Source organism: Sebastes umbrosus, chromosome 2 (genome assembly GCF_015220745.1).
Source record: "Sebastes umbrosus isolate fSebUmb1 chromosome 2, fSebUmb1.pri, whole genome shotgun sequence".
Lineage (NCBI taxonomy): Eukaryota > Metazoa > Chordata > Actinopteri > Perciformes > Sebastidae > Sebastes > Sebastes umbrosus.
In genome coordinates, this window is record NC_051270.1 from 2,006,238 (window position 1) to 2,021,314 (window position 15,077).

The 15,077-nt window shown below is 42.6% G+C and overlaps 1 protein-coding gene across 1 annotated transcript in view; it reads left to right on the forward strand.

Annotated features, from left to right (window-relative positions):
• herc1 (HECT and RLD domain containing E3 ubiquitin protein ligase family member 1) overlaps nt 1-15,077 on the forward strand; it is a 68,414-nt gene that overhangs the window by 8,382 nt on the left and 44,955 nt on the right. Inside the window, 16 exon segments of the mRNA XM_037793032.1 lie at nt 718-813; nt 1,176-1,370; nt 2,453-2,764; nt 3,064-3,160; nt 4,848-4,991; nt 5,208-5,335; nt 5,692-5,836; nt 6,914-7,085; nt 8,802-8,936; nt 9,225-9,390; nt 10,266-10,391; nt 10,878-11,099; nt 12,790-12,942; nt 13,437-13,569; nt 14,152-14,343; nt 14,838-15,062. Of these exon segments, the coding sequence (XP_037648960.1) occupies nt 718-813; nt 1,176-1,370; nt 2,453-2,764; nt 3,064-3,160; nt 4,848-4,991; nt 5,208-5,335; nt 5,692-5,836; nt 6,914-7,085; nt 8,802-8,936; nt 9,225-9,390; nt 10,266-10,391; nt 10,878-11,099; nt 12,790-12,942; nt 13,437-13,569; nt 14,152-14,343; nt 14,838-15,062 (2,641 nt within the window).

The following is a 15,077-nucleotide window of genomic DNA, read 5'->3' on the forward strand; positions in this document are numbered from 1 at the left end:
CTTTCCCTTTAGATTTACGGACTTTTGGAGCTAGTTAGCAGCTAATGCTGCTAGCTACTTTCATTGGAAAAGAGTTGTCAACACTGTGCTCCGTTTTTCGGTTGGATCATTTTTAAAAATCTAGTGTACTCTTGCTAATTCCTCAAGATCGCCCACACTACCTTTAATAACCGCCTTTGGCAGTGGTGGCCTAAAGGTTAGAGAAGCGAGCTTGAGACCGGAAGGTTGCCGGTTCAATCGCCCAGGATAAATCTGTGTGGGGAAAGTGAAAAAATCAGCGCTTGCCCCTCCCTCATTACCACCACGGAGGTGCCCTTGAGCAAGGCACTTAACCCAAACCGCTCCAGTGGAGCTGCTCAGTGGCCGCCAGGTCAGACTGTGGTTGTACTGGGCAGCTTCCAGGTGTGACTGTGTAACTGTCTGAATGTGATCAGGGCGTTCCTTTATTCAGGGGGAGTGAATCTCCCCCTGAATAAATAAAGGTAAACAAAAAAAAAAACTCAAACCAGAAGAAAGATTTTTCATTCTCTCAAATCTATCACGTGACGTGGATTGTTTTAGGTTCCTATCAGATTTAATAGTGCGTAGGTCATTTAAAGTTTCTTTATTGGGGTCTGTGACAAGGCCCCCTAATATTGAGTGTAATAATTCTACTTTAATTGGTCTGAAGCCGTGTTTGGTGGTCTGAACATTGACTTGTGTCTGTAATCGTCTCAGGGCTCCTCAGCAGATCGCAGCCAGTGGAGGGAACCAACACGGACCTCTGATGGCTTGTGCTCATTGTATGAGGCAGCGCTCTGTCTCTTTGAAGAGGTAAGACATTTTAATAGTATTTTACTTTCACCTCAACATGCTTATTTATGATAGCATAAGAGTTATTGTTACTTTGCTTTGGAAGGGGAAGGAGTAGATGGAATTTCAAGAAACATATCACACACAAATGATTATTCCAAAGAGATTAAACATGTCTAGATTGACAATAAGGGGTTTCTGAGCAGTTTCCAATCGCCGAAAAATGCAATTCTTGCAGAAATCTCCAAATGTGAAAAGATTTTGATGCCAAATCACAGCATGGCTTTTTCTATGGTGTTCCTCAAGGTCTTGGTGTCTTAATGTGGTATTTTGGAGGAATTATTGATCATCTCAAGAGGGTTAATTGTGTCCTTGTCTTCCAGGTATGTCGAATGGCATCGGACTACTCTCGCACCTGCGTCAGCCCCGACAGCATACAGACCGGCGAAGCTCCTGTGGTGTCTGAAACCTGTGAGGTTTACGTGTGGGGCAGCAACAGCAGCCACCAGCTAGTGGAGGGAACACAGGAGAAGATCCTGCAGCCCAAGCTGGCTGCCAGCTTCGCCGATGCACAGACAGTAAGAGAAAATCAGTCCACATGTATTCTGTAGAGCTGTATGTCTGCACATGTTGAGAGAGGAAGCATCTGTTATTCTGCATTCATCATAAGAAGCAGAGAACCTGTCATGAGTTTCAAAATTAACTTTGCTTGGTTTTGGCAAGTGGGCTGTTGACTTTTAAGGGAAAAATGTTGTTTTTCTTCAAAGCATGAGTCATACTGATCAGCATAATTAAAAGAAGAGTGTTACATAGACATGATGACATAATGCATTTAAATTCAGATTTACTACTGCTGTAGATCAAAGCATAGTGACACGCTGTATTTGTTAGATAGAGAGACTGAGACAGGGACTTGTGCTCGTGAAGATGGAGGAGCAGTGCAGCACAATGTCCTCTCTGTTTCTGTTAGGAGGGAAAGGAAATCCCCATAATGAAGATTTAACATTTAAACTGCACATTTCATATTTTATTCCAGAACTTTTGTTGTTTGTTTTTTACTGTATCCCTGCACTTCACTTCATCTTTTTACAACTCTCTGTTAAACGAGGTTGCACAAAATCATTTTTCCTAATGTGAGATGAGAAGCAAAAATCTTTGAAAAAACGTAAATAACTTTTTTTTTAATTTTTAGATGTCAAGAAAGTATGTGTGAAATTAAAAGTCAACACTGGCTTATTTTAACGTTACGTTACATCTTTAACATTACGTTTGTAATTTAGTCTAGTCCACACGTATACAGCGATTTTTGTAAAAAGCTTTTTCCCTGCTTTTAAAAAAATCTCCGTCCAGACAAAAACGCGAAAACACATTTGACGTGTTTAAAAACTGCAATCCTAAGTCGGGAGAAAATAAATTTCCCTCGAAACGTAATTGAGAAAGTTATTTTTTTATATAAAACGGTCGCTATATCGTGACAGTAGTACATGAAACAGGTAACCTGAAAAAAATCATGTTCCTCTGTGTCCTCTGGTGCTCCTAACGGCATCTGCAAGATTTACTACAGACCTCAAATGTTCTCAGAATCATCTTGTAGTGCACGGTTTAGCTGTAAAATGAGAAAGTTGCTCATCTCAGTTTCAACTTCTCCTCGTCTCTGCAGATCGAGGCGGGGCAGTACTGCACTTTCGTGATCTCATCCGACGGCTCCGTCCGGGCCTGCGGGAAGGGCAGCTACGGCCGCTTGGGCCTCGGGGACTCTAACAACCAGTCCACGCTCAAGAAGCTGACCTTTGAACCCCACCGTGCCATCAAGAAGGTGTCGTCGTCCAAGGGCTCAGATGGCCACACGCTGGCCTTCACTACGGAGGGCGAGGTGTTCAGCTGGGGCGACGGTGATTACGGCAAACTGGGTCACGGGAACAGCTCGACACAGAAATACCCTAAACTCATCCAGGGGCCTCTACAGGGGAAGGTAGGCTCTGAACCGTTTTATTTTATTGACAGGGTACACTTTTTATTCTCTTAAATCCAGCTGTGAGTAGAAATATTCTAGATATGACCATAATTTTTTTCCACTTCACTCTGAAATATTTTGCTGGCAGATTGCAGTAATTATCAGCTGATTATGAAAATCCAGATGGTACTTCTTATTGCTGCTTTCTCCTATGCTTCCTATTTAAAAAAAAAAAAATAGACAATAGAAATTCAATACGTGTCTTTTTGCTTGTGCATTTCCCGGCATTAATAAAGTATGCTGATGTTTTGTGCCAGGTGGTGGTGTGTGTGTCTGCTGGCTACAGACACAGTGCTGCAGTCAGTGAGGATGGAGAGCTGTACACATGGGGCGAAGGAGATTTTGGACGATTAGGTAAGTTGCTGAACTAGTTTATCCTAAGAGGAGAAGAATCTCTTAATATACACCGGTACTCTCAAGTAGTTCCCAGTACTACTGTGCTGATTGTCTGTTTTGGGAGTTTTGACAGTTTAATCTGAGTAACTTTGCAGCACATTTCAGTGTAATTATACGTCTTCACAGAAACACATTCCTGAGTAAGACTCCAAGCCTTCTTTGCAGCGTTGTTTTTCAGTTGGTCACTGATATTTTTCAGTCAGTGTGTTGTGTGGGTTTTCAGCCTGACAGCTTTGTCATTTTACAGCATGTGTCACCTTCCAACCCTGATTCATAGTTGAGAGCTTCTGGTTAAAATCTGTTTATCTCTGAAACAGTGGCATTGTACACTAATCAGGGCTCTGCGCGTAAGGGATAATGTACAGCTAGCCGGTCATTGTTTCATAACAATGACCGGCTAACTGAAATGTGTTTCTGAAAACATCTGAGGTGAGAAATGAGCCATACAGTTGCTGAATCTGTCTTTATTTTGGATCGACAACTCTCAAATCGCACCCCACGCTACCAGAATGCATTGCACGGCTGCTTACATTGACAATGAATGGGAAGCGTGGAAAGGACGGATCCTGTTGACACGTACCATCATTCCTTAAAGGAGTTTGCTACATGTATATCACATCTTTGTTAAAAAAACATCTTAAAAATACATTCAGGCCCAGCAAACCGCCAGGCTTGCAATACATTGGCGGAAACCCTGTATCGAGGTGTTGTACATGCTTTGCTGTATAATTTTCCGCCCAGCTCAAAGTTGCCGGGATACTTTGCCTCCCAAAACTTCACAAGTTTCCTTTTTGTTTTTGGTTCAGGTTCATCTGGTTCTTCGTCAGTTGATTCAATTTGTGATGTTGACGGGTTAATCAAACTTTTCACCTCACAGTCAAACAACTTAATTTGCTTTTTCCATTGTATCTAAAAGAGAAACCCGTGTGCACGCGAGTAAACGCACATGCAGCGTTATCAGCAGCAAAATTTAAATATCAATGAATTAAAAAAAAAGATGTATAAATTATTTTGGGCTGGACGTTTTGCTCTTTGCTGTCCCTATGTTTTTATGTTAAAAAGTGTGTCAGATTCAATGAAAAGAGACCGCAAACTGGTTTGTAAGCTTTTAAAGTTCGCTCGTCACTTGTGCTGATTATTGTGGGTCAGCGGTTGGACATGCCGCTCCATCAGAAACATCTCTAGAGGCACAGTAGATCATTTTTATAACATCTTAGTTGTTTAATATCAGAGTAGGAAAAAACAATCGTTCAATCTTCGTTATACAATCTCATCGGCATAAGCCCGACATCCTGTATATTTTAATGCAACATACATCGACTAATCGTTAATTTAACTTAACACACACCAAACAGACAGAAGTAGTAGTAGTAGTCAGGGGTGAAGTAGCTGGATGTTGCCTCTCTGAAGAGTTAACGTGCATCAACGCTTAGATTTAGGACAGTTGTATATCCTCCTGACACACTGATGTCCTTCAACATGACCCTGATGAGCGGGCATACGTACGGTCTTACATGCTGTTTGAGTGTTATATTCGTGCCAGATGTAGACGCTCCAACCCTACATTCAGACGGGGAAAAAAACTCCACATTTGTAATTTCCACGTGTAAACAGCCTGACCCCTTTTCATTGTTTGGGACTGCAGGTCACGGTGACAGCAACAGCCGAAACATTCCTACCCTGGTTAAAGACATCAGCAACGTGGGAGAGGTGTCATGTGGCAGCTCCCATACTATCGCACTGTCGAAGGATGGACGCACTGTGTGGTCGTTCGGAGGAGGGGACAACGGTGAGGAAACCATTCACCTTGGCTTTGTTGTTAAACTATTACTATATATTAAAATGTATTAACATAACAACTAACAACAATTGCCATTTTCTTTTGTACCAGTCAAATGATGTGAAAAGATTTGTTCTACTCCTATTTTATTTCAATAGTCGCTCATCACTAGAATGTGAGAATATGCCGCTACAGTCTAAAGAGAAACCATGTGTTGTCCTGCAGGAAAACTGGGTCACGGTGATACTAATCGAGTCTATAAGCCAAAAGTCGTGGAGGCCCTGCAAGGAATGTTCATCAGAAAAGTGTGTGCAGGAAGCCAGTCGTCTCTCGCCTTAACCTCCACCGGACAGGTAGGACACCAGTCCTGCACTGATAACCAAGACAATAATAAAAGCTGTGCTTTGTTGACAAGATGTGGAGGCTTGAAATTCTTGAGCATTCGTCCCAAAGAGGGAATTTCATACTGCTGTTTATGCATTCCTACCGACAGCTGGTTGGACGTTGACAGTGATATATTTTAAGGTCGGGACTTGTTATGTAACAAAGCTCTTCTTTCACGGCTTTGTCTCAAAGATACATCCTCACTGTTTTCTCATCAAGGCACTTTTTGTCTGGGGAAAAAAAGGACCAAAATAAATTGCTTTTTTTTTTTATTGTGAATAGCAGAAATCATCTGCTAATGTTGATTCATGTCACTTGTTTTTAGGTGTACGCTTGGGGCTGCGGTGCTTGCCTGGGGTGTGGTTCTTCTGAGGCCACGGCACTCAGACCCAAACTAATCGAGGAGCTGGCTACCACCAGGGTGGTGGACATCTCCATAGGGGACAGTCACTGCCTGGCCCTGTCGCATGGTAGTTGTCTCTTCCTTTTTCATGCCCTTGCTTTCTCCCCACCCCCCACCCCCTCAGGGCTCGAGCTTAAGGAAGTCCTGTCGTCCCGGGGTCAAAAAAAATCTAAGTTAATTTTGGGACGAATTTGGGACGAGAGTTGAAAGAAAAATACCCTGCTAACGTTACAATAAACGGAGATGAAATTCACATAGTTTAATGTGAAAAAACGCTGAATCTACAGGTGTCCCCCTCCCTCCCTCCACCCACCACTGCTCTCTCTCTGTCCCTCTCTCTGCTGGCAGAAGGAAAGAGGCAGGGTGACGCATCATGAATGCGTCATCAGTTACACTGCGCATGTTTATAGCCTGTGGTGTTAATGCACAGGCTGAGGGGAGTTATTAAAAAAAAATCCCGAAGCCGGATCATGGTCTGGATCGCCACCAAAATGTAATGGGTGGTGCATTGGACCACACACCATCCCTCCAACAAATGTCATTCAAATCCATTGCAGACTTTTGGAGTAATCCTGTAAACCAACAAATCAACGCCGGTGAAAACATGACCTCCTTCCTAGTCCTTAGGCCTTGGCGGAGGTAATTATGTAGAAAAACAAAGATTTTAAATTCGGGACGGCCCGCATTAAATTAGCATTCATTTCAGGATGGCTGAGGTTGTATTTAGGGACGGTTCCAGGAGGATGGTGAACAAAGTTAAGCTTCGAGCCCTGCTCCCCCCCTCTGTCTTTCTCTCTTTTCTATCTGTAGATGGTTCACTGTAAACAGCTGGTGCTGCATTCACAGGAACATATTTGCATGCTTTCAGGGATCAACGCTCAGTGTTACAGTACATGTACAGCTAAATCCTCTGTCAAGTCACAGTTTATTTTGCTGACATAGTACGATGTGTTTGTTAAACACGTGACAGAACTGTTGCAAATAGCATGATGTAATAGCAAATACATAGACCATATTTGTTTAAGCTAATACTTAACTTGAGCTCGACATAACTGAGGTCATATTTCAGCTCAGCTGCAGCACAAATCCTACCTCTGTTATCATTCAGTGTAATATATCGTATTACTTCTCTTCCACCATCTAGACAATGAGGTGTACGCGTGGGGCAACAACTCCATGGGCCAGTGTGGCCAGGGGAACTCCACCGGGCCCATCACCAAGCCCAAGAAGGTCGTCGGCCTGGACGGAGTCGCTATCCAGCAGATCTCGGCCGGCACTTCCCACAGCCTGGCGTGGACCGCCCTGCCCAGAGACAGGTACCAGCTACCATCAGAGTAAACACACTGACTGTTAGCGAAGGCAGCGTTGATGATAAACTGAGTTTAACAGGAGGTATTCACATAGGGAGGGGAGGGAGGGAGGGGGAGGCGAGGGCTGATGTCACAACACCCCTGGACTACTCTGTTTAATAGGCATTGCATAACTTTTGACTGTGGGTCAAAGGTCAGTAGCTGCATGTGCAATGTACAGCTGTATCACAAAGTAACTATATAAGACTGTTTACTATATAAGACTGTTCTGACTTGCATTACAGACACTCTGGTATTTTGGTTCAGGTGACAGCAGTTGAAGTATTTATAAATTAAATTATTCTCATAAGGTTAGATTTAAAACTTTGCAGTTTTTAGATGTAAGTGAGATGTTGTGTTTCTTTGTTTACCAATGTGTACGGGGTAGAGCAATATGACTAATATGATTATTTTCTTGATTCGTCGATTAGTTTGGTCTATAAATTGTCAGAAAATGGTGAAAAATGTGGATCATTGAGCAAAGCCCAAATGTCTTGTTTTGTCCAGAACTCAAAGATATTCAGTTTACTGTCACAGAGGAGGAAAGAAACCAGAACATATTCACATTTAAGAAGCTGGAATCAGAGAATACTTTTTTTCTTTTAAAAACCGATTAATCGATTATCAAATTAGTTGGTGATTAATTTAATAGTTGATAACTAATTGATTAATTATTGCAGCTCTAATGACAGTATCTACTTTGAGATTATAGAAATTTGCCAGATTTTGTATTGAAGAATTTGTCAGGTATTTCATTAGCTGGAAAAGTCAAAAAGTGACAGTCTGGTTATTTTATTAATAAACAGCGTCTCAATTTATTTCCAGTGAAAAATACAAAATCACATTATACAGTATATCAATACTATGATGGCGTATTAGGGTCATTGAAGGTAAAAAATAAATAATTTACGGAGCTGGGGGAGGGGGGTAATAGTCCGGGAAAAAAACTCAGAATTTCAGAGATTAAAGTGGTAAATTTACAGGAAAAACTTGGATATTCTCTGAGATTAAAGTCATAGATTTACAGAAAAAACTCACAAATTTACAAGAAAAAAAACTTGAATATTCTCTGAGATTATGAAGTCATTAATTTGCAAGGAAAAAAATCTGAAATTCTCTGAAATTAAAATGATAAATCTACGAGTGAGAACAGGAATTGTCTCTGAGACTATAAAGTTCATAAATTTGCTACAACAAAAACTGAAATTCTCTGAGATTAAAGTAGAAAATTTACAAGAAAAACTTGAATATTCTCTGAGATTATAAAGTCATGAATTTGCTACGAAAAAAATCTGAAATTCTCAGATTAAAGTCTAAATTCACAAAATTTCTTTTGAATATTCTGAGATTATAAAATCTTAAATTTGCGAGGAAAAACATCTGAAATTCTCAGATTAAAGTAGTAAATTTACGCGAAAAAAACTCACAAATTTACGAAAAAACTTGAATATTCTCTGAGATTATAGAGTCATAAATTTGCGAGAAAGAACTCACACTGTTAATGCAAGAATGAACTTTTTTCTACAGAAAATGTGTTTCAGTAACAACAACGCCGTGTCCCTCCAGAAAAAACAACTTTGAGATTCATTCAGTGATGCATATTTCCTTCAACATCTTTACCACTCGAGTCTTTCTGTGAAGTACCGGAGGTCTTGTTAATATTTACTCACTTTGGCTCTCCAGGCAAGTGGTGGCTTGGCACCGGCCGTACTGCGTCGACCTCGAGGAGAGCACCTTCTCCCACCTGCGCTCCTTCCTTGAGCGCTACTGCGACGGCATCAACAGTGAAGTCCCTCCTCTTCCGTTCCCCTCCTCTAGGTGAGAGCACACAGCCGGCACGCCGCCGTCACGGCTACTGACAGATAAGGAAATTTACAACCGTTATACATACGGTGGATTACTGACTCTGGCAAATTACTTACATTTTCTTACACCAATGCACCTTCTTTCCTGGAAAGAAGGTAACTTATCATTGGTGGTATTTCGTGCGTGGCGTGGGTAGATGCGGACGCTCCGTGTATTTTTGCTGCTTTTTGGACCTTTGACAATCACATGCCTGTTTCCTTGTCAGAGATCTATTACTCTAACTTTTTAATGTATTTGCAGGGAGCATCATAACTTCCTCAAGCTGTGCCTTCGGCTCTTGTCCAATCACCTTGCTCTGGCTCTGGCCGGGGGCGTTGCCACCAGTATCTTAGGTCGGCAGGCCAGACCCCTCAGGAACCTGCTCTTCAGACTGATGGACTCCTCCGTGCCAGATGAGATTCAGGAGGTGAGAGAACAGAAGATTAGGTTCTCACTCAAAAGATATATGGAGCTGCAGCTAACAATTATTTCCATTATTGATTAATCAGCTGATTATTTTCTGAGTTGACAGTTAAAGGGACTGTTTGTAAGAACCAGAATCGTTGTTAACAGCGACACCTGTGGCTGTTAAATCAACGAAAGTCAGCGTCGGGCTCGCGCTTGTGCTCGCTCTACATAGACATGAACGAGCATCACTCAAAAACAGTGAGGCTAAAAGCACAATATCACTCTATATTTCAGCTGCTTGGCAGTAATGTTAGCTGACCAGACGAAGGTCTCTCCATGAATCACTGCTGATCCTAGTGTTGGCTTTTCCTGCCTCAGCCTCCCGACCGCGGCCGGATGGAGACACCGGCAATTTAATAATCGACAACTAATATTGTTTTGTCTGACCAACAGTCCAAAATCCAAAAAGCAACTGTGGTGTTCTACAAGGTAAAATTGTTTTTGTCAAGGAAGTCTGGTGGCTTTGAAGAGAGCATAGATAGCAGCTTCAGTTCCCTGTCAGAAAGTCTGTCTGACTGCAAAGTAAAGCAGGGAAAATATTCTAAATATAACATTCATTTAAACTGATATTGATTTTTTTAGGTGTCTAAAATCCATCCACAGCAGTACATTACTTTGCTCCCGTGCTGGTGCTCCTGTCTGTTTCTCCATCTACTGTAGGTAATACACTGACTATGGGGAAGTACCTCATACAACCCCACTTCAAAACATCCAAACTATCCCTTTAAGACAGTCATTTCCTAACATGTCAAGAGGATCTGAATCTGCTGCGTCACCTGAACCAGTGACGGTATATATATATGTGTGTGTGTGTGTGTGTGTTTGTCCTGTCAGGCGGTGATTGAGACTCTGTCAGTGGGAGCGACCATGCTGCTGCCTCCACTGAGAGAGAGGATGGAGCTCCTTCACGCTTTGCTGCCTCAGGGTCCCGACAGATGGGAGAGTCTCTCCAAAGGACAGGTAACCTATGCTCCACGCCACTGCATGATTATCAAGATGTTTCCTTGCTAATCCGAGCGAGCACTCGCTAACGACGCTTATTTCCTCGTCATGATTCCACGTCGTTCGTGCGGCAGTTCTTTCGGAAAGCATAACCGAAGCTGCAAAAATGTGCAGTTAACTCAACAATTATAAAACTCTGAAATTGGTATTTTCATGAAATAAAATCCCATCAGAAAGGAAAACGAGGTAAAACAGAAAGTATAATCAGCTGTTGCTGAAGGCTGTGATGTGATAACCCCGGCTGAGGCCAACTATTCTCATTGATCAAACTTGTTTACTGCCGTAGGTTGGCCTTATTTCCCCCGTTGCTGAATCACTGATAAGCATCCGGTGACTGACCTGGTGTTGCCTTCAATGTGAACAAGTTTACTACCAAGAACCGCTGCTTGGTTCTGTTAAAAGGGTGTTTTTCGAGGTCAACGAGTGTGTTTGTTTGTGCCACAGAGGATGCAGCTGGACATCATCCTGACCAGCCTCCAGGACCACACCCACGTGGCCTCGCTCCTGGGTTACAGCTCCCCCGCCGACGGCCCCGAGGTGCTCTGCTCCGGCCCGGGCTTCACCGTGCCCCCGGACCCGACGTACAGCGCCACGGCAGGCCACCCCGACACCCACCTGGCTGAGATCCTGATGAAGACGCTGCTCAGGAACCTGGGCTTTTATACCGTGAGTAGCTTGTCTAGTGCAGCTCCATCAGAGAGTTCTCTCTTATTGATTTCACTGTGCGTTACTCAATAACAAACCATTATTTGTGGGATCATTATGATCTATTTAGGATTGACAAAGGCAGACATAATGCACGGAGGAAGTCGTCAGTGAAGTGAACGTATAAAGCACCATTGTTATACTCTCTCCATCTCCCTGGATCCTCTCAGTACTGGAGTGCTGGAGGCAGAGCATGACGCATATATAATCCTTTGTTATTATCACCTGCTGCCTTTTTTCCTGGCACAGCAGTTGCTCGTTCCTGCGCATCGTCTCTAAAGATGGCTTTTTATTGATTGTACACACACACACACACACACACACACACACACACACGCACACAAGCTGTGTGTGATTATGCAGGCCTGAGCAATGAGTGATGATTAGACTGCAAGGCTTTCTGCATTTGAGTCATCCTTTTGGATTCATCGCCTCTCGCTGTGTTTTTCCTTTTTGCTCTTCTTACTCTTTTCTTAATCTGAAGAGGGGAAAATCACAAAATGGAAAAACGAGTAATGAAATTTTGTTGGTCTAAATGTCAGGGCTGGGACGAAACACCGATCTCCCGATTCAATACTATCACGACGATACTTGGGTGCCGATTCAATATGTATTGCAATTTTTAAGTATTGCGATACGGTATTACAATTGATTGTGATTTTTGTTAACTTTTTTAATACGGCCATTTGACCACGGAGACGAGAGTGACGGCCGACTCAACCGCAACGTTACCGCGATACAATAACGTTTCCTGCTAACTTTTTCAGACTTTTTTTCGGAAATATTTCAGACATTTTTCAGACTTTCATTCAGACATATATCTGCTTTTTCGGACATATTTCGGACTTTTGTTTGAAGATATTTCGGCCTTTTTTGGGACTTTTTTTTGGCATATATTTCGGACATACTTTGTCATTTTTTCGGCCTTTTTACGGACATATTTCAGCCTTTTTTAAAATAATTTTCAGACATATTTCGGCTTTTTACTGACTTTTTTCAGCCTTTGTTCGGATATATTTTGGCCTTATTTAGAAGTTAGCATGCAGCTTTAGCCGTGATGTCTAGCTCTGCTTTTCCTGTCAATGTGCGGAACCCAAAATGTTTCCATCCTTTACTGGATGTGTAGTGTTTACCACGCTGGATTTAACATTTGAGGGTGCAGGTCAGATCCACGCAGACCCTCCAACGTTTTCTACTTTTTTGTTTCGGGTTGCAGCGGACGTTTTTTGGGGGGGGTTTTTAAGCAATTTGTTGTATTTTAGCAGAATTCTCAAAGTAGGAGAACGTTATCCTCGAGCGTAGGAAAAAGCACAAAAGTCCCCTTTAATCATAACGACACTCAGACGACTCTGTAAAAGTCTGTAAAGGGGAGACTCGTGGGTACCCATAGAACCCATTTTCATTAACATATCTTGAGGTCAGAGGTCAAGGAACCTCATGCCAGTTTTTCCTCGCCAAAATTTTGTGCAAGTTTAGAACGTTATTTAACCTCCTTCATGACGAGATAGTATGACATGGTTGGTACCGATGGATTCATTAGGTTTTGCAGTTTCATATGATACCAGTATCTTCACTCTAGCTTTAACGAATGGCGTTATTATTATGGCGTTAACTTTGACAGTCCTATTTGTGTGTGTTTGTGTTGTTGCAGGATCAGGCGTTTGGCGAGCTGGAGAAGAACAGCGATAAGCTGCAGCAGGGAACGTCGTCCTCTGACAGCAGCCAGCCGGCTCACCTCCACCAACTCCTGTGCTCCCTGCAGAAGCAGCTGTTAGCGTACTGCCACATTAACTCTGTCACCGAGGTACAAACATACTCTGCTTCCACAGATAACAGCTTCATTATGTGGAAAATAGTGTTGTCCATGTAGTTATTTTAAACTCGTTGGTCCAGCGCCGATAGGATCATGTGTCTAATGCCTTCTTGCGACTCTGCTGAGATTACAACATGATGTTTCGGTCGACTTGAAAGGCAGAAGCCCCGTGATGTTCAATCTGATGAAGTTATTTACTCTTTATTGCACATCTAATTTCAGAACTCACATGGTCTTCTGGCGTAAAATGACATTAAATTGAAAGAAAACACTTTTTTTTTTTTATCACTGATCCATGAAGCAAAGTAACTCCTTGTTGCATAAGAGTGGATTTCAGTGGCTGGGCTTATTTATAAATCACAGTATGTATTTTTTATTTTCTGTGATTATGTGACAGTGATTAACAGCCTTAAAGCCAGGGATTTCAGTTTAGCTTTAAAAGCTACTTCATTGAGTTTTAAAATCTTCATGTGTTTTCTCTGCAGAACTCCAGCAGTGTGGCTTTACTCCACAAGCATCTACAGCTGCTGTTGCCTCACGCCACTGATATCTTCTCTCGCTCAGCCGCTCTGATCAAAGAGAGTTCCTGGAACGGCAGCATCCGAGAGAAGCTACAAGGTGAAGAGGATCAGTTCATCTCTCTGGCTGAAATGCCTCCTCGTCTCTCGCTCCGTTGCTATCTCGACCCTCTTATCCTCTGCTTGTTCACTTCTACCTTTTCATCTTAAAACACTTTTATTATTTCATCTTTCTTCTCGTGCCTCACTCTACTGACTCAAAGACAGTTCAGGTTAAACTGCATAAAACAACATGCAAATATATTTAGGTTATATATTTTGTAGGGCTGTCAAAGTTAACACAATATTAACACATTAATCGTTTAAACGCCATTAATTTCTTTAACGTATTAACACGTAATTAATATTTTAATCGATTGACAGCCCTAGAAAAAACGCTAATGATGTTGCTCCGAGTAGAATTTTTTTACAACTCGAGGCGTTCAGTGCGCTCCTGTTAAAAACGCGATGCGCACAGCAACGCAAAAGTAGCGAAAACGATTACAAAAAGCCGCCCCAGGCTGTTAAAATGCTCTCTGTCTGATCGAGGCCTCAGTCTTCAGTTGATGTTTCTTTCTTTAGTCGTCATTATCTTTGCCTTAAACCTCACACTACTTACTGACCATGTCTCTCTCATCTCCAGATGTGATCTACGTGTCAGCGGCGGGCAGCATGCTGTGCCAGATAATCAACTCGTTGCTGCTGCTCCCGGTGTCGGTGGCGAGGCCTCTGCTGAGCCAACTGCTGGACCTGCTGCCTCCTCTGGACCGCCTCAACAGGTTGCTGCCTGCCGCCTCCCCTCTGGAGGACCAGGAGCTGCAGTGGCCTCTTCATGGTGAGCGTGAAGCAGGTGCAAGTTCATCAAAAACGTTGAAGGGACAGTTCACCCCCAAATCAAAAATACATATTTCTCCTCTTACCTGTAGTGTTATTTATTAATATATATTATATATTAATCTAGATTGTTTAGTTGGAGATATCGACAAACTTTTGGATGAAGGTAATAAATTGCAATGTATCTCAGTATATCATATCGCAATACTCAGCATATCACAAAATATAGTTTGTGATAATATCGTATCGTGCTGCCTCTGGTGATTCCCCCCTCTAGCAGGACTCCAGGATGTCTAATGTCTAGATAAAATAGATAAAATGTGTCCACCAAATAACATTACTGTTGTGATCTTTGACATTTTCAGTGTACACATCAAACATTGTAGAGCTCTCAATACCTTATCATCCCTGAAAACTGAACCTTTTTGGAAACCTTCATGTTTTTGTGCAGTTTAATTCATGCTGTCCTCCTTCTTCTTCTTCTAACTTTTCCAGGTACGTCTGACTTTGCTGAGCCAGCCTCGGGGATGTCCCTGCCACAGCCGGCGCTCTCCTGGGTGTGGCTGGTGGATCTGGAGAGGACCGTTGCCCTGCTGGTGGGCCGATGCCTCGGTGGGATGCTGCAGGGTGCTGCTACCTCACTGGAGGAACAGGATACCGCCTACTGGCTCAAAACGCCGCTCTTCAGCAACGGCTTGGAGATGGACATCCCACAGCTCGGTAGGGAGAGGACGG